Source organism: Sapajus apella, unplaced genomic scaffold (assembly GCF_009761245.1).
Source record: "Sapajus apella isolate SASKATOON/1434 unplaced genomic scaffold, GSC_monkey_1.0 scaffold31, whole genome shotgun sequence".
Taxonomy (NCBI): Eukaryota; Metazoa; Chordata; class Mammalia; order Primates; family Cebidae; genus Sapajus; species Sapajus apella.
In genome coordinates, this window is record NW_022436971.1 from 1,626,318 (window position 1) to 1,652,282 (window position 25,965).

Sequence of the window (25,965 nt, forward strand, 5' to 3'; positions counted from 1 at the left end):
TGAGCCAAGATGAAGCCATTGTACTCTAACATGGGTGACAGGCAAGACTCCATCTCAAAAAAAAAAAAAGGAGGGAAGAAACACCATCTTCACAAAGCAATTCTATTTTGATATTACCATCTGGTGTTAATCAGTTTTCTTAAAACTTGTTTTCAGACACAGGGCCAAATTATTACATTGTTAATAAAGAAAATACATGTTGTATATCTAAAGTTTTATGCTTCAGGATTTAGGAAAGTCTTGGAGAAGTGAATTATTTGTATAAAAAGTAGAATCAAATTCTAATGTGTGGTAAGATCCTGTGGGTCACTTAAGGATAGACTTGAGGTAAAGATTTTGTTGTTTCACGTTTTACCTTTTCAGAATCTATTATTTAAGGATAATGTGAGTATTGCTCCTATTGGGAAAATGGGGTGGGATTATAAAGATCGATGCCACAGACAATTTTTAATAATTTAATAATTTTTCCGTAATGAGTGATATCTGTAAGTTTAAAATTAGGGCAGTAATTGTAATAGTAACATGATCTACTCAAGTTTGAGGATTTTTATGCCCCATACAAATGAATTTGCATTGAACAGTTGAATTGTAAACTTCAACCAACATGTTAATCAGGTTTATAAGCAAAATTAACATAAAGCAGTATAGTCCCAGACCTTCTTTATTCTGCTTCTTCCATTCCATAAACATTTATCTACTTCGCAGCTCATTGCGTTATATATAAGAGGTAACATTGAGAACAAATGAAATATTCAACAACAAAAGAATGATTATATGAATAATCATCCAAAATTTTGGAAAATTCATTTAGAAGTTGTTTATAGGCATAGAGATAGTAATTTTTTTTAAAAAAAACTTCTGGAGAATTAATTGCAAATGTAGACTGAGGTATACCTTCCTACTTAGAAGATTGAAGATAACTTAGACATATCTAATTTAAGTTCAATTCAAGGTTTAAGATGTTACTGAAAGCAGCATTCATGTATGGTATTCTACTTTGTAATATAGTATAGTAGTTTACAAAACTTTGCTCCTCATGAATTGTTAAATTTTTTTGATGGCCATTGCTATTGGGACTTGTCTATAAGTATGCCTGTGTGTGAATGTGTGTGTACATATATGTGTGTGCATATATATATATGTGTGTGTATATATATGTGCATATATGTATAAAAATATGTGTATATGTGTATGTATATGTAAAAACAGAGATGACACTGCTTACTGGATGAGCCCTAGCCTCTAGTAGATATTCTGTAAATGTAAAATGTTTCTTTTTCATTGACTATCAGAGCTTGCTTGAAAGAGCTGGCAGGTAAGATGAGAATAAGCAACAGAAATGTTTATGAGAATCCTATATTTTCAATATCAGTAATGAGTTGGGGGAAGCAGTTAGAATTTTAATATTTTCTAACATTACTATTAGACATTGTAAAAGGTTGTTAGCTTTTTAGGGAAATATTAGACCTCAACCCCCAAACTTAGATTTTTCTGCCTCTTTGATAAGGCTTACAGGTAAGTATAGACAAGATTGGGAGGTTTTTACTGAAGTTCAAAGTAACAAACTTTTGCCTCTTCAAGGGGTTCTGTTAGTTGATATATTCTAAATAAGAAAGCCAGGATCGAATTAACTATTTTAAAATTGGCTTTGAATTACATGTATTGGCCAGTTTTCTTATTTCAGTGTTTTGTTTGTTTGTTTTGAGACAGGGTCTCCACTCTGTTGCCCAGGTTGGAGTGTAGTGGTACGAACACAGCTTACTGTAGGCTTGACTTCCTAGATTAAAGCAATCCTCCTGCCTCTGCCTCCTGAGTAGCTGGGACCACAGGCATGAGCCACCACACCCAGCTAATTTTTACATTTTTGTAGAGATGGAGCCTCACTACGTTGCCCAGGCTGATTTTGAACTCCTGGGCTCAAGTAGTTCTCCCACCTTAGCCTCCCAAAGTGCTTGGATTACAGCCATAAGCCACCATGCCTGACCAGTGTTATCTTTTTGTTCCTAGAAAATTCTTGGTACATTAATACTTTATGTTTTAATCTGAGTAATTTTTTTTTTTTTGAGACGGACTCTTGCTCTATTGCCCAGGCTGGATTGCAGTGGCACGATCTCCGCTCACTGCAACCTCTGCCTCCCGGGTTCAAGTAATTGTTCTGCCTCAGACCAAGTAGCTGGGAGTACAGGCGCATGCCACTATGCTCGGCTAATTTTTGTATTTTTAGTAGAGATGGGGTTTCACCATATTAGCCAAGCTGGTCTCGAACTCCTGACCTCATGATCTGCCTGCCTTGGCCTCCCAAAGTGCTGGGATTACAGCTGTGAGTCACCACGCCTGGCCTAATCTGATTAATTTTTTAAAAGGTTTTTTGAATACTACTTAAAAATTATTATAATGCTTTAGAGAACATTTTTATTCTCTAGGTTAACATTAATCCTAATAATATATAATCATGATTGTTGTGTGTGATTTTCTTGGCTGGTGGAGTCTCTTAAATATTACAGTCTGTGAATTCCTTTAAGATTTCTTTTTTTTTTTTGAGACAGGGCCTTGCTCTGTCCCTCAAGCTGGAGTGCAGTGGCATGAAGGTTGCTCACTGCAATCTCAATCTCCCAGGGTCAAGCAATTCCTTTTGCCTCAGCCTCCAGAGTAACTGGGACTACAGACATGTGCCTCCATGACCAACTACTTAAAAAAATTTTTGTTTTTAGATACGGGATTCTCACTATGTTGTGCAGGCTGGTCTCAGACTCCTGGGCTCAGGTTCTCCTCCTGCTTCAGCCTCCCAAGTTGCTGGGCTATGCCCAGCCAAGTGGTTCATTTTATTCATCTTTGTACTCCATAAATGCTTATTGAATGAGTGAATATGAAGGTGTCAAGATTACTGGTTGGAGACATGAGGAAGTAATCAGTAAACAAACAGATAGGTTGAGTTAGGCCCTGTGAAAACATGCAGCCAAGGAAATTGAGGAGGTAGTAATATATATAAGAAAGCATCATACTGTGATGAGCATTGGTGCAGCAATTTTGATGCAGCAGAACTCTCTTTTGTCTTGGGATAACAGTAGTCTGTCACTGCCTGGGGATATATACTCATGTATGTTAGAGCAGCTTTTAAGCCTTCCTAATCAAACTCTTCAGACTTAAAATAGTCTTAAGGTTTCTAACTAAAGAGCCTTAGTTTTAGGCTATTAACTGAGAAAGATTTGAATGCTCTGACTTTTTAAAAATTATATTGTTCCCTGGGATTGGATAGAATAAGGAAACTAATTTATTGAGCACTCTTCATATGCCAGGCATGAATTAGATGCTTTATATTTTTGTTTTTAGTTTATTTTAAAATTGGGCTTATTGGGGGTGTAACTCACTCTTTTAAAGAATACAGTTTGATGAGTTTCTAAAACTATGTATAGTCATATAAATTGGGATATAAAACATTTGCATCACCTAAAAAGTTCCCTGTACCCCTATACCTCCACCCTTAGCCACGTATTATTGGCATCCACTAATCAGATTTCTGGCCTTATAGTTCTGCCTTTTCCAGAATGTCAAATAAATGGAATACACAGTATGTAGCCTTCGGTGTCTGGCTTCTGTCACTTAGCAAAATACTTTTGTGATTCATTCATAATGTTGCATGCATTTCTCCTGTTTACTGATGAGTGGTATTCCATTGTATAAATGTGTCCCACAATTTCTTTATCTGTTTAGGTGCAGAACATTTGGGTTATTTACAGGTTTTAGTGATTATGACGATATCTGCTATAACCATCAGAAAACAGGTTTTTATGTGGAAATAGGTCTTCATTTCTCTTGGGTATTTACCAGCAGTCTTTTGTTAATACTCAAGAGTCTGTTGTTGGGTCATGTGGAAATGTATATTTAACTTCGTAAGAAATTGCCCAACTGTTTTCCGAAGTGACTATCACATTTGCTTTCCCACCAGCATATATGAGTTGCAGTTATTTGGCATCCTTATCAGTACTCGGTAGTGTTATTTGTTTTTGTTTGTTTGTTTTAATCTTCAGACACGCTAATAGGCATGTAGTGATACTTTTTGTGGTTTTAATTTACATTTCCCTGATGATCAGTGATATTGAACATCTTGTCACATGTTTATTTGCCTTCTGAATATCTTTGATGTGTCTGTTCAAATCTTTTGTTCCTTTCATTGTGGTGGGGGGGATTATTTTCTAATTATTTAGTTGAATAGTTCTATATATATACTGACCTATATTTATTGGTTGTGTTTTGCAAATATTTTCTCTCAGTCTGTAGTTTGTCTTTTCCTTTTCTTAAGTGTCTTTTAAGAGAGTGGAAATTTTAGATAAACGTTCAGTTTGTCAGAACATTTGAATAATTTTGCCTTTTGTGTTCTAAAAAGTCACTGCATAATCCAAAGTCACAGACATTTTCTTCTATGTTTTCTTCAAGAAGTTTTATCATATCTAGTTCTGTGATTCATTTAGAGTTAATTTATGTATATAGTACAAGGTTGAGGTTCTTCTGTTGTTTTTTTTTTATATGGATATCCAGTTCTTTCAGCACCACTTGATGAAAGGACTATTTTCCACATTTAATTATCTTCACATCTTGTTGGAAATCAATGGAAGATATATTTGTGAGTGCATTTCTTTTTAATTACCAGCAAGGTGGATAGTTTAAGACTCTTAATTAAGTCTGAGTAGATTCCTGTCTTACCTTCAACGCTTAACCAATTTTATTACCTGGGGAAAATTATTTAATGTCTCTATACCGCTGTTTCTTTCTCTGAAAAACAGTGATAGCAATAGTTACCTCATGGGACTCTTGTGAGACTTACTTGAAGCAATGCATATAAAGCTCTTAGAAAAGTGCAGGACACATGGTGAGTTTCATTAAGTGTTAGCTGTAATGGAGTTTATTACATGTAATCTTTACAACAAGCCTGTGGAGTTAGATAATATTCCTAGTTTATAGAGGTGGCATCTGAAGTACAGAGAACATGAGCATCTTACCCATGTATATTGGGACATAGTGTGGTGCAGAGTTCAGCATGCAGGTTCTGGAGTCAGGCTACCTAGGTTCTAATCTCAGCTCTGTCACTTACTGTATGACCTTGAGCAAGTTACTTTACTACCATGGGTTTTTGGTTTCCTTAACCTATAAAATGAGAATAATAATAGTACTTTAATTTATAGGTTAATGCTGGGGGCTCAGTGAGTTACTGCATATAAAGTCACTGACATATAGTCTGGGTACGATAAAGGTGAGCTGCTTCCATCTTTGTCATCTTTTGTTGTTGTCATTTTTGTTACTTTTAAAATCAGCATCACTTTTCTGAAGTCATACAGTAGAAAATCAGTTCTTTGGCTACACTGCTTGCCTTCCTAGTCACAGGAATCCTGACAGGTTTATTTATTTATTTTCTGATAAACTGATAAACTAAGTAGGATTTTTACTACATATGTGGTATTTCTTTATTTAGAAAGTGTGTAGGTTTAGCTATTTTAAGTTCTTAGTTCTTCAGTACATCTGTTTCTTTATTTTTAACTATCATAAAACTCCTCTTTAAGAGAGGATATTTATAGATTTTTTTTAAACCCAGTCATTTAGGACTAAGAATAATTTGTTGAAGTCATATTAGTGTGAAAAATTATAGTGAGCTCCTACTTTTCAGTGATATACTTTCCTGGAAAATTGTCTTTGTAAGGCAGATTTTTATACAATACAAACAGGAATTATGTATGAGTTTATATACCTGAACATATTTGGTTCCTTATTGGCAGAAATGGAATAAACTGAAAAGATAGTCCGAAGTATAGCTGGTTATTAGTCATGTTGAATGTGTAGAGCTTTACAAAAACCTCCTCAGAGAGCTGGTATAATCACGTGGGAAGAGTGGAGAGCAAAAAGCTAATCCCAAGCTCAGGAAGAAACCCCTGTATTTGCAATGCAGACATCCTCAAAGAGTTTGGAACAAAAGATATCAATCCTTTTCTTTAGAAGATGTACAGAAACATGAGAAACTCTTGGAGAATTGTCTCCCAAGAGTTTCTCCCCCTTGTTTCTTCATAGTCTTGACTTCTAGAAAATTTTCTCATGAGTATACATACCACTAAGTTGGCTACTCTGATTGATCTGACAAAACAGGGCTGGGAATAAGTCTGTTTGATTTATTTTATGCAGTGTTTAATTAAGGCTAATCAACTCCAAGCAGCAGGTTGGTCTCAGCGACTGCAGTGTTCTCAGGTGTGCTCTGCAGGGTCCCAGCTAAACAAATCCCATAAATCATCAGTGTCTCCTTTAGAAAGCCAGGTGGCTTTCTCCTTAATAAACAGTGGGTTTTTTTTTTGGTTTTTTTTTTTTTTTTTTTTTTTTTTTTGAGACAGGGTCTTGTTCGGTCACCCAGACAATGGTGCAATCACTGCTCACTGCAGGATCGATCTACTGGGCTCAGGCAATCCTTCCACCTCAGCCTCCTGAGTAGCTGCGTTTATAGGTATGAGACACCACCCCTGGCTAATTTTTTAAGTTTTTTGTAGAGATGGGGTCTCACTATGTTGCCCTGGCTGACTCCTGAGCTCAGGAGATCCTCCTGCCTCAGACTCCCAAAGTACTAGGATTACAAGCATGCACCACTGTGTCCGGCCTCTCCTTAAGTTTTATTTTAACTTTTCTACCTGGCCTGAATCAGTAATCTGGGTACAGCAGGTTGTATTCATAATTGCACTCACTTTACCTTGGCCTGCAAAAAATAAAATGTGGAATAAATCTCTTAACAACCCTGGCCGGAGTCAAGGCTGACCTGAATGCCTTCCAGGGTTGAGGAAGTCTTTTTTTAAACACTTGAAAATCTCTTCATGTATATTACTGTGTTTTGGAGGGAGGCAAGTTAACGGATGGTTTCCAGAGAAGTAGAATATCAACGGTGCACATGGGTTATGCTTGGAAAGAAAATGCTTATAGTTATCCACCCCCCACAACCCTGCCATGGGATCTACATCAGAAGAAGATCACAGGTTGACAGTGCCTCTAACATAGCCTCCTGGATGACTGGCAAGTCTGAGGGTTTCCTGTGGAGTTTGAGTAATTGAGTCTAGTCTTTGTTTTTGGAGGGATTGCCCGAATTAGTCCCACTTGTTCTGTTTGTCCTTACCATCAGCTGGGTGGAATTCATTCATTACTGAGGTTGAGGGTGGGGAAGACCTCTGGAAGTGTATGGACGGGAGATGCATTTGCTGGGGTCGTTCCTGATGTTCCTGATAGACCCTTGATAAGGCTCCTGATGGGTGATGGCAGACTGATAAGGTGCTTTCAACAGTTTAGGAGAGCCTACACCGAGGCATTTTTCTTGGAGAAGAAGGCCACTGGGGCAGTTCTACAAGAGAAAAGATCATTAATTCCTCTCAATGTCATACCTCTTGGGATCTAAGATTTTTCTTCCTCAGTTGCCTACTTGTTTCTCTCTATTGCCATTAAACCTGAGTGTCTCATTTCAGTAGCCATAACTTTACCATTTCCTACTGATCCAGAAGAGTTAGATGTAATTTAACCAGAATTAACTTTGAATCCTCGAGATCCATGGTCCCCAATCTTTTTGGCACCAGCCACCAGTTTCATGAAAGACAGTTTTTTTACAGATTTGGGGTAGGGTGGTTGGGGTGGGTGGTTTTAGGATGAAACTTACACCTCAGATCATCAGGCATTAGATTCTCATAAGGAGCATGCAACTCAGATCCCTCACACGCACAGCTCACAATAGGGTTTGTGCTTCTGTGAGAATCTAATGCTGCCACTGATCTGACAGGAGGTGCTGCTCAGGTGGTAATGCTTGCTTGCCCACTGCTCACCTCCTTCTGTGCTGCCAGGCTCCCAACAGGTCACAGACCAGTACCAGTCTGCAGCCCAGGGGTTGGGGATTCCTGCTGTAGATCCTCTTTTACCTGAGTAGCCCAGCTGGAGGGTTTATGAACCAAGCCTGCCTGTGGTTGCTGTTAGGTGATAGGAAGATGCATCATGTCCAGGATTGGTCAGAGTAGAATTCTGAATTTTCACTATAGGTCTGTGTATCTCCTGTGATCTCCCCTCCTTAGCCCTGATAGGTAATGAATCCCTTCTGGGGACAGCGATAGTCAGTGACCACACTATCTTACTTTAAAATATGTGGACCAGGAAGAGGTGATGGAAGTAGAATCACACTATCAGTGCGTTGTTGAATGGCTTTATGATAAAAATGCATCCATGTCAGAATGTGTGTGGTCCAGAAAGCCAAAAACATGACACAGATTATGGGAGGTGAAAGCAGGAGGATTACTTGAGCCCAGAAGTTTGAGACCAGCCTTGGCAACATAGTGAGATCCCCATCTCTATAAAATATGCAAACATTAGGCCATGCCGCCTCTTGCTAGCCAAGCTCCAGCCAAAGGAAAAGAAGGGTAAGTAAGGCGGTCTCTTTACTATGGTTTGTACAAAACTGACTGCTTGCAAATTGACTGGTGGTAAAGCACCCAGGAAGCAACTGGCTAAAAAAGCCACTCCCAAGAGTGTGCCCTCTCCTGGAGGGGTGAAGAAACCTTACTTTTACAGGCCTCGTACTGTGACACTCTGTGAAGTTAGATGTTATCAGAAGTCCACTGAACTTCTGATTCACTAACTTCCCTTCCAGGGTCTGGTGCGAGAAATTGCTCAGGACTTTAAAACAGATCTGTGCTTTCAGAGCGCAGCTATCGGTGCTTTGCAGGAGGCCAGTGAGGCTTATCTCATTGGCCTTTTTGAAAATACCAACCTATGTGCTCTACACATGCCAAACGTGTAACAGTTATGCCAAAAAACATCCAGCTAGCATGCTGCATATGTAGAGAACGTGCTTAAGAATCCACAATGATGGAAAACATTTCATTCTCAAAAAAAAAAAGTTCTTCTTTCTTCTTCCTGTTATTGGTAGTTCTGAATGTTAGATATATTTTTTTCCCTTTGGGTGAAAAGGTACCTAAGTATGATCGCAAGTAGAAAAATAGGGGACAGAAATCAGGTATTGGCAGTTTTTCCATTTTCATTTGTGTGTGAATTTTGAATAAAATGTGGAGACGTTTTAAAGCATGAATGCAGGTTGAAATGTTTCAGTGAACAAGTTTCAGCGGTTCAACTTTGTAATAATTATAAATAAACCTGTTAAATTCTTCTGGACAATGCCAGCATTTGGATTTTTTATTAAACAAGTAAATTTCTTATTGATGGCAACTAAAGGGTGTTTGTAGCATGTTTATTATACAGTAGATTCCATCCATTTACTGTACTTTTCTGAGTTGTCCTCCATGTTTTTAATGTTGTCTGTCTTCTGTGCTGTTCCTGTAAATTTGCTATTAAAATACATTAAACTAAAAAAAAAAAAATTACAAAAATAAGCCAGGTGTGGTGACACATGCCTATAGTCCCAGCTACTCAGGAGGCTGAAGTGGGAGAATCACTTGAGCCTGGGATGTCAAGCCTGCAGTAAGCCAAGGGTCACTGCACTCCAGTCTGGGCAACAGAGCAAGACCCTGTCTCAAAATTAAATTTAAGCCGGGCGCGGTGGCTCAAGCCTGTAATCCCAGCACTTTGGGAGGCCGAGGCGGGTGGATCACAAGGTCAAGAGATCGAGACCATCCTGGTCAACATGGTGAAACCCCGTCTCTACTAAAACTACAAAAAATTAGCTGGGCATGGTGGCGCGTGCCTGTAATCCCAGCTACTCAGGAGGCTGAGGCAGGAGAATTGCCTGAACCCAGGAGGCGGAGGTTGCGGTGAGCCGAGATCGCACCATTGCACTCCAGCCTGGGTAACAAGAGTGAAACTCCGTCTCAAAAAATAAATAAATAAACAAACAAATAAATAAATAAATTAATTAAAAAAAAAAAGGAAACATGACACAGATTGGTTTCAAGGGTCATAACAGTGTGGGCATCGTGGGCTGATTGGTAACCTAAAAAAATATCAACAGGGGAATGTTTTAATGGGAGGGACTGTGCATAGGTGGGCGGAAGGTATAGGAGAAATGTTTGTACCTCCTGCTCAATCTTGCTGTGAACCTAAAACTGTTCTAAAAAGTCTATGTAAAATGCAAACAAAAATTATCAGTAGTTTGAGGCACCATTGATAGCTTGAGAAAGAGGGAACAAAGGTCCAATATAGTCAATCTGTCAAGAGCCAAAAGGAACAATGCCACCTGCAATGAGACCTCCCCCATCCCCAAGTCACAAGTTTGGCATGCAATGGTATCCTCTATATTAGTCATGCTTGATTTCAGTATAAATCAGAGGCTGGGCCCTTACTGTTGGTGTCTACATAGGTGACCCAGACAATTCAGTTAGCAGCTGAAATTTGTTTTCAATTTGTAGCCCCAGGAGGGTGTCTTTAATCTGTCAGTCTGCAATTTTCCAAGTGGCAAAGCAAACAGCTGGGTCATTGGCAGCAGCCCAGGAATCCAGGTTCTGCCCATGTCTCCTTTTAGTTAAGCATAACTACCTGAGGCTGAACAGCCACTGCAGGCCAGTGAACACCAGCAACTTGCAGCTTCTCTGATCTGAGACTTCACTGATCCAGTAGCTTTACTATAGGCAGTGGAGTGTGCATAAAGGTTTCCTTCAGAGGGATAGCTGCCACTTTTTTTTTTTTTTTTTTTTTGAGACCAAGTTTTTCTCTTGTCGCCCAGGCTGGTGTGCAATGGCATGAACTTGGCTCACTGCAACCTCTGCCTCCCGGGTTCAAGCGATTCTCCTGCCTTAGCCTCCTGAGTTGCTGGTGCCTGCCACCATACCCAGCTAATTTTTTTTTTGTATTTTTAGTAGAGATGGGGTTTCACCATGTTGGCCAGTCTAGTCTCAAATTCCTGACCTAAGGTGATCTGCCCACCTCAGCCTCCCAAAGTACTGGGATTACAGGCATGAGCCACTGCACCCTGCCGCTGCCACTTTTTAACGTAAAGCCAAAATGCTGTTGGGGCCAGCTCTACTCATTGTGTCACTCAAATATTAAATACTGTCATAAAATGGATCTGTATCTTCTTGGATATACCATTTCTATTTCACAAGCAAGGCTTTTCAGGTTATTCCCACCTTGCTGTGGAATTCAAGTTGACCCTTCCCAAAATGGGACTTTCAGGCCAGAGAATCACTAGGCCTCCATGGGTCAAGCCTTCTGATCCCAAAGAGTATCTCTAGGTGGAGGCTACTTCCTTTGCCGGAGGTTCTGATTGGCAGAATAGTCAGTCACAGAACCCTGTGCTGTCTTCACTACCCAGGGTTTAATTCTGTTGGAGTTTACCAGCCACCACTGCTGGTAGAAGCATTGATTTAGCCAGTAGCTATATACCAATGTTAATGTCTTTGTTTTGACAAATGTACTATGGTTGTGTAAGCTATTAACATAGTAGAAATTGGGTGAAGGGTATATAGGAGCCATGTACTATCTTTGCACATTTTCTGTAAATCTGTAATTATTCCAAATTAAAAGCTTATTTAAAAACTGCCGGGCATGGTGGCTGAAGCCTATAATCCCAGCACTTTGGGAGGCCGAGGCGGGTGGATCACAAGGTCAGGAGATCGAGACCATCCTGGTGAACATGGTGAAACCCCGTCGCTACTAAAAAAAAAAACTACAAAACATTAGCTGGGCATGGTGGTGCATGTCTGTAGTCCCAGCTACTCAGGAGGCTGAGGCAGGAGAATTGCCTGAACCCAGGAGGCGGAGGTTGCGGTGAGCTGAGATCGCGCCATTGCACTCCAGCCTGGGTAACAAGAGTGAAACTCCGTATCAAAAAAAAAAAAAACTAGCAAACGGGCCGGGCGCAGCGGCTCACGCCCGTAATCCCAGCACTTTGGGAGGCCAAGGCGGTTGGATCACGAGGTCAGGAGATTGAGACCATCCTGGCCAACATGGTGAAACCCTATCTCTACTAAAAAATACAAAAATTAGCTGGGTGTGGTAGCACGCGCCTGTAGTCCTAGCTACTTGGGAGGCTGAGGCAGGAGAATTGCTTGAAGACAGCACAAGGCTCTGTGATGGACGATTCTGCCAAAATCAGAGAATTTGCAGTAAGCCAGGATTGCGCCACTGCACTCCAGCCTGTCTCCAAAAACAAACAAACAAACAAACAAAAACACTACCAAATGGCTCTCTATAACTGCCAGGGTCAGACTCTTGAGGATGGCATTTAAGACCTTTTTACAGTTAATCCCACCCTACCTGTTTATTATTATTACTAATACTAACTCTGGTTATTAATCTACTCAATGTACTTACAGCACCTCACACATGCCTTGACTTCTCATGCTGCCGTTATTGTGTGACGTTTTCTTATCCCTCCTCTTCACGTGGTAAAATTCAAAGCAAGCTTCAAGGCTCTGCCTCAGTGTTACCTTTCCTGTCATCTCATCCTTGGTGCTTCTAACTCAGAATTGGCGTAGCGTTTTGGTATCTGTATTAGTCTGTTATCACACTGCTATGAAGAACTGCCTGAGACTGGGTAATTTATAAGAAAAGGGTTTGATTGACTCACAGTTCCACATGGCTGGAGGGGCCTCAGGAAACTTAATCAAGGTGGAAGGTGAAGAGGAAGCAACACGTGTCTTACATGGCAGCAGGAGGGAGAGAAGAAGCAAGGAGGGGGAAGTGCCACACTTTAAAACCATCAGCTATTGTGAGAACTCACTCACTATCACACGAACAGCAAAAGAGAAATCCACCCCCATGATCAAGTTATCTCCCACCAGGCCTTTCTTCTGACGTGGGGATTATAATTCAAGATGAAGTCCTGGTGGGCACACAGAGTTAAACTGTGTCAGTATATGTTTCTGCTTAGGATTCTTCACAGGTTAATACTATAAGTGCTGTTGTTTTCTAGAGCATGAATTCCTTGAGGATAGAAATATTTTCTTCATATTTTTATTGGCAGTATTTAGCTTGATGCCCACTTCCAGTGAGTGTTAATACAGCACTTGTTCAGTAGACGTTAATTGAGGGAATGAGTGAAAAGTCTTAGGGCTGTGCTGTGGTTATTATAGAGCTCTATTCTTTGGGTCACTCAAATATTAAATACTGTCATAAAATGGACACTTGTGATCTGCATTTACATTTTAGAATTGTATTTTAAGCATTCTGATGTATACACTATAGTTCTTTTCTTCCACTTATGTTTCAGGAGGGCCAAACATGTGGGCTATTACCTCTGAAGAACGTACTAAGCATGACAGGCAGTTTGATAACCTCAAACCTTCAGGAGGTTACATAACAGGTTTGTGTTTTTATAATTAGTTTTATTTTATTTGTGAATTATGCTCCTTATGTGATATCTAAGAATTAGTTTTAATTTGACTGCCATCAAATTTGTGTTAATAAACGATAAAATTCTGGCTGGGTGCGGTGGCTCACACCTGTAATCCTAGCACTTTGGGAGGCCGAGGTGGATGGATCACCTGAGGTCAGGAGTTCAAGACCAGCCTGGCCATCATTGTGAAACCCCATCTTAAAAAAAAAAAATAAAATAAACGATAAAATTCCAATCAGAATTCTAGAAATTAAAGAAATGCTAACTTTCTTATTTTTCTTGGAACTGTCTTAATTTGTTGTTTTGAATTTGGCATATGGAAGATTTTTCCTGAATCCTAAATGATGGTCAAGAATTTCTGTGTAATTGCCTAGTTTCACATTTTAACATTGTATCTAGAAAGTTTTCAGTTATTTCTTCAAGATTCATTTCATGGAAAATAATCTAGAGTTTTTTTCTGGAGTCTGTTTTCCTAATGCTAGCTCTCTGTGTTTGAGACTATATCAAGCACTGATTGTTGATGCTAGCTCTTGTTTTGCAGAAAGACCACGAGAGCCAAAATGGGATTAATTTAGGTGTGCCTTTCAAATTTTTTTCTATTAATTAAACTTTTTCTGTGCCAGAGTCGCTTAGTGCTTTACATACAATAATAGTAACGATGAGAACAATATTTATTGAACTTTTACTATATACCAGACGCTATGCTAAGTGCATTGTTTTATTTAACCTTCACAACAACCCTATAAAGTAGGTACTGTTGTCTATATTTACAGATAGTGAAACTGAGACTAAGAGATGTTATGTAACTGCCTAAGGTTACAAAGATGGTTAGTGTTAATCTGGGCTTTGAAACCATTCAAGCCTGACTATAGAATCCATCTACTTAACCATGTTATTTGTACTGCTATGATAGTAATTACCTTACCTGGTATCAGGATTTGATTACCCTGCTTTCAAGTTAATAACTTTGTCTGCTACTGGTGGGAGACCCAAGATTGCTGAGGCAGAGACAAAGAACCTTATGACCAACTAGCAAAATGAGCATTGGCATCTTTCTGTTTCCTTTAGTGTTTTTAAGTCCCACAGAGACAATGCAGAGAGCCCAGAAGAATGCTGCACATGCTATGGTTGTGTTATAGGAGAGGAACACTGAATTTAGGGAACCCATCCTTTTGTAGCAAACAATAAAGCAAGTTTGTCCCTTGTCTCAGTGGAAGACATTACCTGATTCCTTAAGATTGCTCATTACAGGCCGGGCATGGTGGCTCACGCCTGTAATCCCAGCACTTTGGGAGGCCGAAGCCAGTGGATCACAAGGTCAGGAGATCGAGACCATTCTGGCCAACACAGTGAAACCCCATCTCTACTAAAAATACAAAAGATTAGCCGAGCATGGTGGCATGTGTCTGTAGTCCTAGCTACTCGGGAGGCTGAGGCAGGAGAATTGCTTGAACCCTGGAGGCGGAGGTTGCAGTGAGCCGAGATCACACCACTGCACTCCAGCCTGGGCTATAGAGTGAGACTCTGTCTCAAAAAAAAAAAGGCAAAAAAGTACAGAAACAAACAAACAAGATCGCTTATTACAAACCCAACTCTGAGAAATGACCCAGGCAGGGAGCAATTAGGTCCTTACATTATTGGCATACACAGCAGGACACATAGGAGTGTGAAGAAACTCATGGAGGACTGTCTCTCCTAACACCTGGTACTTTTTACATTGAACTCTTTTAGGGATTAGTGTTTTTAAATATAAATTTTACTAAGTGCAAATATTTTTAAGGAAGACCCCAATTGTGAAAAAACTATGATGAATAATGTAATCTTTTGTCACTGATTAATATACAGTAGAAGTGCATTTGTGACTTTTGTTTTAAAATTATCTGTCTTGCTGGGCATGGTGGCTCATGCCTGTAATCCTAGCCCTTTGGGAGGCCGAGGTGGGTGGATCACCTGAGGTCAGGAGTTCAGACCAGCCTGGCCATCATGGAGAAACCCCATCTTTTTAAAAAAGAAAAAAAATTATGTCTTATTAAAGTAATGTAAGTAATTTTATATTTGTATTTCTCTTTCATTTAGTGATTGGTATTAAAATTATAATAAATCATTAGCATATATCCATTATTGTTATTCAGAAGCATTGGAATAATTTCATTTACTAATGTGCTGCTTGGGTTTTGTTTTTATTACTTTCAGGTGATCAAGCACGTAATTTTTTCTTACAATCAGGTCTGCCGGCCCCTGTTTTAGCTGAAATATGGTAAAGTGTTTTCTTTTATAGATGAACCTAATTTTCTGATAATATGTTGTTTTTTATAATATAGTGTTAACATAACATTGTTTTCAGTTGCATTCTGTTGGTTACTAAGACTATTTCTGCCAGGCACGATGGCTCACTATAATCCCAGCACTTTGGAAGTCTGAGGCAGGAGGATTGCTTGAGGCCAGGAGTTTGAGACTAGCCTGGGCAACATAGTAAGAACCCTGTCTCTACAAAAAATTGAAAAAAAATTAGCCAGGTATGGTGGCCCACACCTCTAGCCCCAGCTACTCAGGGAGGCCATGATGGAAGGATCACTTGAGCCCAGGAATTCAGTGCTGCAGTGAACTATGATTGTGTCACTTCACTCCAGCCTAGATGACAGAATGAGACTGTGTCTCTTAAAGAAAAGTATTTCTTCAGTTTTTTGGAAAATAAATTTTATTGAGCAAATGAGTGAAAATAATTTGGGTTTAGTTCTCTAGGACAAATTTCTGATTTCATTAGAATTTCTAAGGAAAGATATTTACATTATCACTGAGAAAAATTTCCTTATAATTTGGCAGAATCTAAAAGTCCTCTTTCTGTTGTTTTGTGGTTTCATTTATTTCATAATCTATAAAGCTCAAATCACTCCTCCCTTCCCCTGCTCCTTCTTTAAAGAAACTATTCTCTGTAATATTTGTTTTTTTAAAAAAACATTTACAGTAAGTAACAACCCTGACCCCATCTTTCCACTTGGAATATTCTGCCTGACAGAGTATGAAGCACATAGCAAGTATTCAATAAATATTTGGACAAATGAATAAATTAAATTTAGAAGTATTATACTCCTGAATTTTTTTCTACTAAACTGGTGGAATTCAGTCCAAAGGTCTCTAGATTCTATATAGATAGGTAGTGTTTTATTAGCTGTTATCTCTGGTCAGTATTTCTTAGTGTGTAGGTTTTATCTTTTTGTTATTAGATATATTTTACATATTATGTTATATATATTTTAGATATATATATGTTTTAAATTTAGTAATGATGTACACATGAATGCTATATCATTGTTTTTACTTCGTCAACCCCCAAAATAACGTTAGTTTTCCCACCACTACCCCACATACCAATTTACCTACCTCATGCTGCTTTAGGACTTTATCAGACCTAAACAAGGATGGGAAGATGGATCAGCAAGAGTTCTCCATAGCTATGAAACTCATCAAACTGAAGCTTCAAGGCCAGCAGTTGCCTGTGGTTCTCCCTCCTATTATGAAGCAACCCCCTTTGTTTTCTCCATTAATTTCTGCTCGTTTTGGTATGTATATATTAACGTAAATACCCATATTTGCTACTTAAACTTTATCCCTAGGCATATTTGCATATTAGAAAAAGATTTGTTAGCACAAAATGACAATCCCCAGATTGCAAGTTAATTTTCATGTTAGAGATAATAAATATTAAATTCACTGTCACAGGTAGGGTGTCCATGTGTTCGGATTTTCTAGGGACACTTCTGGTTTATTATGCCTTTTTTCCTGGCATCTGATCCAGTTAATGTCTCCTTTAACAACTCATAGTTGGGTGATAAATTATATGGTCTCCCTAGGTATAGCCAATACCAAATACTATTCTTAATTTCCTCTCTCTATATATATGAGTAATATAGAAAAAAATTTGAGTAGTTTTAAGCTCAAATGAAATGGTTTGATTTGGGAGGTAATTTAAAATTTTATGTAAGTTGAAATTTTCTTTTTTTTTTTCTGAGACAGTGTCTTGCTGTCTTATCCAGGCTGGAGTGCAGTGGCATGAGCTTGGTTCACTGCAACCTCTGCTTCCTGGGTTCAAGCAATTCTCCTGGCTCAGCCTCCAGAGTAGCTGGGACTACAGGCGCGCACCATCATGCTCAGCTAATTTTTGTATTTTTTTGTAGAGACAGGGTTTCACCATGTTGACCAGGATGGTCTCGCTCTCTTGACCTCGTGATCTGCCCGCCTCAGCCTCCCAAAGTGCTGGGATTGCAGGCGTGAGCCACTGCACTTGGCCGAATATTTTGAAAATATTTATTAGCCAGCTAAATTTAGAGCCAAAAGTTGCAGACTTTGGGCTAATAAGTTTACATATTCGTCAGTAATAACCAGTTCGTATGTTTTCTGTTAATTTTAATTAGACAGTTTCTTATATGTGAAAAGCACTCATTTTGAATGGAACATTCAATTAGGTATGTCTATGTATCTAAAACATGTTCCATCACTACAGATCTTAGAACACAGAATTCTAGAGCTGGTTATGGGCGTGTGTGCTTGTAGTTCTGGCCTCTTGGGAGGCTGTGGGTAGGATTGCTTGAATCCAGGAGTTTGAGGCTGTAGTGTGCTATGATCACACCTGTGAATAGCCACTTCATTCTAGTCTGGGCAACACAGTGAGACCCCCATCTCAAACAACAAACCACAAAATTATTTCACTGTTGTAGTGAACTTTTGATATAAATACCAAATCATTGTGTGACCATATTTATATGTTAGTATTCTGCAGTTAATAAATGAATAAAAGTCATCACTTTGTTCCTTTTAAAGATTTGTTCTTGAATTCATAGCAATGTTGCAAGAAAAGTCAAATATGTGACATACTTTTTTGCAAATAATGCATGTGCACACGTGAATCTCAGAAAGTATCTACTGCTTAGAACCTTTTTGTTTGGGAGGAGTGTGTGTGTGTGTGTGTGTGTGTGTGTGTGTGAGAGAGAGAGAGAGTGTGTGTGTGTTTTAGTCAAGTAACTTAGTAGCACTGTGTTTATTATCCCTTTACAAAAAACCTCATTTGATCTGGTAATATATTCTTTCCTTGAGGATACTCATATTCCATTGGAAAAGGCTGCTTAGTTTTATTCATGATGAGAGAGAATATTTAACTTTTTACTAGGTGTTTTCTAAGTTCATACAGACCAGAATATTACTATTAAGAGCAGTAGTTTATCTCCCTCACTGCTGGGTCAAAGCAGTGAATTTTTTAAGGATAATTTCTCTGTGGTGTTTCTGTAAACATAGAGTCTGCCCACTGTACTGTAAACTGTTTGTTTTTTGTTTTTTTGTATGTGTTTTATAATTGATTTCCTAACACTGGAAGACGTGTTTTCTTTTTATTTTAGGAATGGGAAGCATGCCCAATCTGTCCATTCCTCAGCCATTGCCTCCAGCTGCACCTATAACATCATTGTCTTCTGCGACTTCAGGGACCAGCCTTCCTCCTTTAATGATGCCCACTCCCCTAGTGCCTTCTGTTAGCACATCATCATTACCAAATGGAACCGCCAGTCTCATTCAGCCTTTATCCATTCCTTATTCTTCTTCAAGTGAGTACTTTGTTTCTAATGAGTCGTTATTTCATGTAAAGAAAGAAACTATTATATTTATGTTTGAACAGATAAAAATTTCTTTCATACTTTTCCTTCTTTTTTTCTTTTATAGCATTGCCTCATGGGTCATCTTATAGTCTGATGATGGGAGGATTTGGAGGTGCTAGTATACAGAAAGCCCAGTCTCTGATTGATTTAGGATCTAGTAGGTATGAATACCTAACTTTGATAACTTGTTATGCTTTCAATAAGAAGTCTTTATTTAACAAATGATTTTTTTTTTCTTTGAGATGGAGTCTTGCTCTGTCCCCCAGGCTGGAGTGCAGTGGCATAATCTTGGCTCACTGCAACCTCCGCCTCCCGGGTTCAAACGATTCTTCTGCCTCAGCCTCTGGAGAAGCTGGGATTACAGGCACCCGCCACAACATCCAGCTATATTTTTCTATTTTTAGTATAGATGGGGTTTCACCGTCTTAGCCAGGCTGGTCTTGATCTTCTGACCTCGTAATCCACCTGCCTCAGCTTCCCAAAGTGCTGGGATTACAGGCGTGAGCCACCATACGCGGCGCGGCCAACAAATCTTTTTTTTTAAAGCTTTGAGCTTATCTGAGTTTTACTTTATAATGCCAAAGTACAAATGCTTAAGGTAAATTTACTATTTATAGCTCACATAAAATAAAGAATTATTAAGTGTCTGTGATATTTTATTTCTGAAAAAATACTTCATATAAACTAAAAATATTCTGCTACATTTTAATTAGCCAATTTTTTTGCCCAAAGCTGTGTACTTTTCCTTTAAAAAATGTATAAGTTTCTCAAGATGTCTCATACTCATTGTACATTGTTGATTTCTTTCTTTTTTTTTTTTTTTTTTGAGACGGAGTTTCGCTCTTGTTACCCAGGCTGGAGTGCAATGGCGCGATCTCGGCTCACTGTAACCTCCGCCTCCTGGGTTCAGGCAATTCTCCTGCCTCAGCCTCCTGAGTCGCTGGGATTACAGGCACGCGCCACCATGCCCAGCTAATTTTTTGTATTTTTAGTAGAGACGGGGTTTCACCATGTTGACCAGGATGGTCTCGATCTCTTGACCTCATGATCCACCCGCCTCGGCCTCCCAAAGTGCTGGGATTACAGGCTTGAGCCACCGTGCCCGGCCTGATTTCTTTCTTGAGCAGGTTCTACTAATTGAGTATCTTTTAAATTTTACAAAGCACAAATGCATCAGTGTTCATTACATTAATCATCCTTCATATAAATCACTATTATACTCTTCAGGGCAGTGTCCGGAGAGTGTTAGATTTGACCTAGAAGAACAACATTCATATCCCAGCTTGAACACTCACTGATTCTGTGACCTTGTTTTTTTCAACATCAGTGAGCCATAGTTTACCAGCCTAAAAGTTGGAGATGGTAATATTTTTTAAGTTTGTTGGGAGGAATATTTGTAAAGGTCTTAGTACATTATAAGGCCTGGCACATAGTAGGTTCTTTATATGTGGTAGTTTCATGGAGTTCTATGCTTCTTATGGTATTTGCTTTACTAAAAATAGTGATAATTGCTTAAAATTTTAAAAAATGTAAAATGCAAAAGCAGTCACCATTGTAGTATAAAACAGCAGTCTTCAACCTTTTTGGCTCCAGGGACTGGTTTTATGGAAGACAGTTTTTTCACAGACTTGAAGGGGGAGATGGTTTTAGGATGAAACTAATACATCTCAGATCATCAGGCATTAGACTCTCAAAGGCAGCATGCAGCCTAGGTCCCTCGCATGTGCTGTTCACAATAGGATTCACACTCCAATGAGGATCTAATGCTACTTCTCATCAGACAGGTGCTAGAGCTCTCAGGCGGTAGTGCTCACTTGCCTGCCACTCACCCCGTCCTGTCCAGCCTGGTTCTTAACAGGTCTGTGGCCTGGGGGTTCGGGACCCCTGGTATATAAGATTCCTAATGCCTTGGTCTTACAAAGTTTAATTAAATATATTTTATTTAGTAACATAAAAATTTTAAATAAATTTTTTTATAGCTCAACTTCCTCGACTGCTTCACTCTCAGGGAACTCACCCAAGACTGGGACCTCAGAGTGGGCAGTTCCTCAGCCTTCAAGATTAAAATATCGGCAAAAATTCAATAGTCTTGACAAAAGCATGAGTGGATATCTCTCAGGTAAGCAGCACACAGTGCCGAAGAGCGTGAAAAGGAGCCTTTTATGTGGACTTCCATTAAAGAACTCTCATTTGAATTTATATTGTGTAGCTCATCTGACATTTTAACATCCAAAAAATTTAGCCAGCATTTGATAAATACAAATACCTTAAGTTGTATAAGGATTTAAAGATCGATTCAACTTGATTACTTTCTTCAAAGTTTTTACTCAAGTCAGGCACTCAGATATACCCCCAGCTTTTTGGCAAAAGACCTGTTATTTAAGAAGATCAAACCTCATCCTCTACGGTTTGCAGCGAATGGAGAGCCCTGGGTCACAAGGGAGAGTGTGTGGAACTTAGCCTCAGCTCGTTTTTCCTGAGAATCCTCCTCTGCATTCGGCTTTTTCTCTGCATGCCCTTACTATTATAAAACCTCAGGTGAGCACTGCTCACCATTCAATGCTTTAACCCAAATGTGACTGTAAAACTTGGCTTTAGTTTGCTATAAAACATTTGAGTCCAGGCTAGAACATCATCCAAACTACTAATTGAGAACAGTGAAGGGGACATAAACAGAGGGTAATAGGCAAGTAGAGTTCCTACCTTCTAACTTGCCCACTCCTTCACTCAGCAAGAAATTATGATTTAGGACCGAGTAAAATAAGTGTTTAAAAATAATAGAGCTTTAAGTGCTAAGGAGCATAGAGTGGGAGATATTAAAGATGAAGAGTTCAGATGAGATATCTTACAGGAAGGGAGCATTTAAGCTCCATAAAAACGTTAGGATTTGGACAGATTGAATGTGAGGGCATTTGATGGTGACAAGAAATGAAGAGGGAAAAGTATATGGCCTATTTGGAGATTGAAAGTATGAAATAGGAGTCTAGGGTCTATAGTTGTACAGAGAGGCAAGGGAACAGGAAGTAAGACTTTTGGAATTGATTAGACAAGCAAAAATATATAGTATTTTATTTAAAGATACATACCTATGTGATAACTATTTTTTAAAGCAAGAGAATTACGCATACAAAATTCAGGGTAGTGGTTACCTCTTGTGGAAGCATGTGGATAAAGTTAAGGAACACAGATCGATTCAAGGCATTTATTAGTAATCTAGTTCTTAAGATGGGTGGTAGGTTCATGGGTGACTTATACTTCTTAGCTTATATATGCGCTTTGTATTTTTACATGTATTTCATGTTACATAACTAAGATTTTCTGTAATTTTATCAAATTACATGAAACTGCTTTTTTTTTTTTGACTTTTTTTACATTTTAATGTCTCTAAAATTAGAATGTGTGCTACAATTAGTGATGTCTTAGCACTGTGTCATGGTTTTATTAGCTTCTTTTACATAAAATGATATAGCCAGTGGGATCTTAGATTCGGTGAAATACGGTGTTGAACTATACTAGAGATTAATGTAAAGTCATAATTGCTATTCTTTGAAAAAATGAACTTCTTTGTACCCTACATTTTGCATTTTAAAAGTTTCTTTTGGCCAGGTGTGGTGGCTCACACCTGTAATCCCAGCATTTTGGGAGGCTGAAACAGGCAGATCATGAGGCCAGTAGATCGAGACCATCCTGGCCAACATGGTGAAACCCCATCTCTACTAAAAATACAAAATTAGCTGGGCTTGGTGGCACGTGCCTGTAACTCCCAGCCATTTGGGAGGCTGAGGCAGGAGAATCACTTGAACCCAGGTGGTGGAGGTTATAGTTAGCCAAGATTGCATAACTGCACTTCAGCCTGGCAACAGAGCTAGACTCTGTCTCAGAAAAAAGTTTCTTTTTGCTAAGCACAGTGACATGTACCTGTAGTCCCAGCTACTTGGGAGGCTGTGGCAGGAGGATTGCTTGAGCCCAGGAGTCCAGCCTGGGCAACACAGTGAGACCCACATCTGTATAATAAAAAGAAGTTACTTGTTTTCAACTGAACCAAAGTTGATGAAAAAGACAGGTACCAAAACATTCACATCCTAAATGTTCGTCAACAGGAGAATAGATAAATGTTGGTATATTTACCTAATGGAATACTTTAAAGAATAAAACCAAATGTGAACTGCTTATACATGCAACAGCATAAGTGAATTTCACAGATACTGTATTGAATGAAAGCAGCCCCAAAGGATCATCCTATTTAACCTATTTATATGAGACTGAAGAACAGGAAACCTAATTGATGATAGAAATCAGAATTATGTGGTTACTGTATGGGGAAGGGGCCCTGTGCAAACCTTCTGAGGAGCTGGAAACATTCTGCACCTTGATACGGGTGTTGAGTGTATGTGTGTATACCTGTTTAAAAATTCATTAGGCAAGCCAGGTGCAGTGGCTCATACCTGTAATTCCAACACTTTGGGAGGCCGAGGTGGACGGATCATTTGAAGTCAGGAGTGTGAGACCAGCCTGGTCACCGTGGTGAAACCCCGTCTCTACTAAAAATACAAAAATTATCCAGGCGTGGTGGGGGTCACCTGTAAACCCAGCTACTCGGGAGACTGAGGAGGAAAATTGTTTGAGCCCGGGAGGCAGAGGTTGCAGTGAGCTGAGATCATGCCACTGCGTTCCAGCCTGGGTGACAGAGCAAGACTCGGTCTCAAAAAAAAAAAAAAAAATTCATTAGGCAGCACACTCAAGATTAGTACACTTTGTATAACTACTGTAAATGTAACAGTATAAACGGGTGATTTTGCATTGGGATATGATGGGCAGTGAATGGGGAGCCAACTGTAGGGAAATGATCCCTAATGTAACTTAATTAGTATATGCCACATTGTACAAATGTTGTGTATTGTGGTGTTTTTAGAGAATGTCATTATTCTGAGACCCATAAGGATAAAGCTATATATATGCAGGTAAATACAAGGTTTTCTTTAAAAAGAATAGTTTCTCCTGGTGTCCTGAAGCTGAGCATGAGCCCCAGAAATATGAGGATGAGGCTAACCTGGACTTACATGTTTGTTTTGTTCAATGAATGTAGCAGTTAGTGGTCTATTTTTGTTTGTTTGTTTGTTTTTTGAGACGGAGTCTTGCTCTGTCACCCACAAGTGACAGAGCCCACCCACAAGTGTCACCCACTGGAGTGCAGTGGCACGATCTTGGCTCACTGCAGCTTCTGCCTCCTGGGTTCCAGTGATTCCTCTGCTTCAGACTTCTGTGTAGCTGGGATTACAGGTGCACACCACCATGCCTGGATAATTTTTGTATATTTTTCAGTAGAGATGGGGTTTCGCCATGTTGGCCAGGCCAGTCTTGAATTCCTGACCTCAGGCAATCTGCCCACCTCGGTCTCTCAAAGTGCTGGAATTACAGGTGTAAGCCACCGTGCCCGGCCAGTGGTATGTTTTTTTCTTTTTTCCTCCTCTTCCTGCTAAACACAGCTTTTTTTTTTTTTTTTTTTTTGAGACAGAGTCTCACTCTGGTGCCAGGCTGGAGTGCAGTGGTGCGATCTTGGCTCATTGCAACATCCGCCTCCTGGGTTCAAGCAGTTCTCCTGCCTCAGCCTCCTGAATAGCTGGGACTACAGTCGTGTGCCACCATACCCAGCTAATTTTTGTATTTTAGTAGAGACGGGGTTTCACTATGTTGGCCAGGATGGTCTCTATCTCTTGACCTTGTGATCCGGCCACCTCAACCCCCAAAGTGCTGGGATTACAGGTATGAGCCACCGCACCCGGCCCCTAAACATAGTTTAAAAAAATTTATTTGGATTAAATTATTGATTTAACTGTTTCCTGAATCACATCCTTTCTGAGCACTCTCTTAGGCACAGGAATAAAGAGAGGAGGAAGACATGATTCATACCTTTGAAGAGCCCATAGTATAGCTCATGGAATCAAGATGTTTGGTTGCTTGTTTAAAAGTGCTGTGATTAATATAGATGAGAAAGTGACTAACTCCAAGGATATAAAAGCGAATGTTTCACAGAAGAGAAGACATTTCAGCCAGATCTTAGAGGTTAGACTATAAAGTAAAGAATGGAGGGTCTGGTATTCTAAGCAGAGGATAGGATATCCAGAGGTTTAGCAGACTAAAAGCGTACATGTTCAAATGAGCTTTCTGTAGTGAGAAAGGTACTCTGCTGGCTCTCGATGGCCCTTTGTTTTACTCAGACTTTGCCTGACACATATAAAGCCCTCCACAAGTATGATTTTTAACCATTTACATTCCTTCCCCTTCTCTTTCCTGTTTGCTCTATTGCCCGATGCTAAGGGATCTTAGCCTCTAAGGGAAATAGTCTTCCATCTCTCTTATTTAGAAGAATCTTCCTTTTAACACAAAGACCTCCTCAAACCGAAATCTGAGGATTAATTAGTAGGGCGAGGCTGCATGTTCTAGTATTTTTATGTGATTTCCATTAAATGGCCAGATTAAAAGAACAGAATGGAAATGTTTTAAAAGTTACATAATGTAAACATTCAGCTGGGTATTACAATACATGGTTGCTTTGATTATCAGCGCCTATGTTGAAAGCCTAGTGGGACAATAAATCTAGCTGCATTTGGCTGGCTTTTGTTGTAGTTGGAGCTGTTGCTGAGGAAACGTTGGCAAATGTAGTCTCTTGTGTGAGAGTTGTTTTGGACAGGCCTTGACTCCAGCTGAACCCAGAATAGCACCTGACTCTTCTGGTACTCACGACCCAGTCACTTAGGAGTGGGAAGCGCTGCACCTGCTGGGAGTACCAGAGGGCCCAGATCTTGGCCTCTAATACTCTGTGTGCCTGATGTCTTGTTCTTTCACATCAGCCACTTTATTATCAGTATTATTATCTTGCTGAAAAGACATGGGAGAGCACTTGATTTCACTAATTCTAGATTTAGAATTCCTTGGGGCAGTGACTGTTTGATTGCTACTGAATGCTTAGTACCTAGCACATGGTGAAAACATTTTGATGTTAAAAATCCCCAGGATACCCTAGTAGCATTGTTA

The 25,965-nt window shown here is 39.4% G+C and overlaps 1 protein-coding gene across 7 annotated transcripts in view; it reads left to right on the top strand.

The window, feature by feature from the left end:
- ITSN2 (intersectin 2) overlaps positions 1-25,965 on the top strand; it is a 163,717-nt gene that overhangs the window by 37,286 nt on the left and 100,466 nt on the right. For 6 of the 7 annotated variants that reach the window (XM_032293959.1, XM_032293961.1, XM_032293963.1 and 3 more), the window contains 6 exons: positions 13,160-13,252; positions 15,479-15,542; positions 16,682-16,845; positions 18,676-18,879; positions 18,995-19,091; positions 20,910-21,049. In XM_032293959.1, the coding sequence (XP_032149850.1) occupies positions 13,160-13,252; positions 15,479-15,542; positions 16,682-16,845; positions 18,676-18,879; positions 18,995-19,091; positions 20,910-21,049 (762 nt within the window). Of the gene's footprint in view, positions 1-13,159; positions 13,253-15,478; positions 15,543-16,681; positions 16,846-18,675; positions 18,880-18,994; positions 19,092-20,909; positions 21,050-25,965 lie in introns of those variants that run through there. The other variant, XM_032293962.1, reaches the window with a different exon arrangement.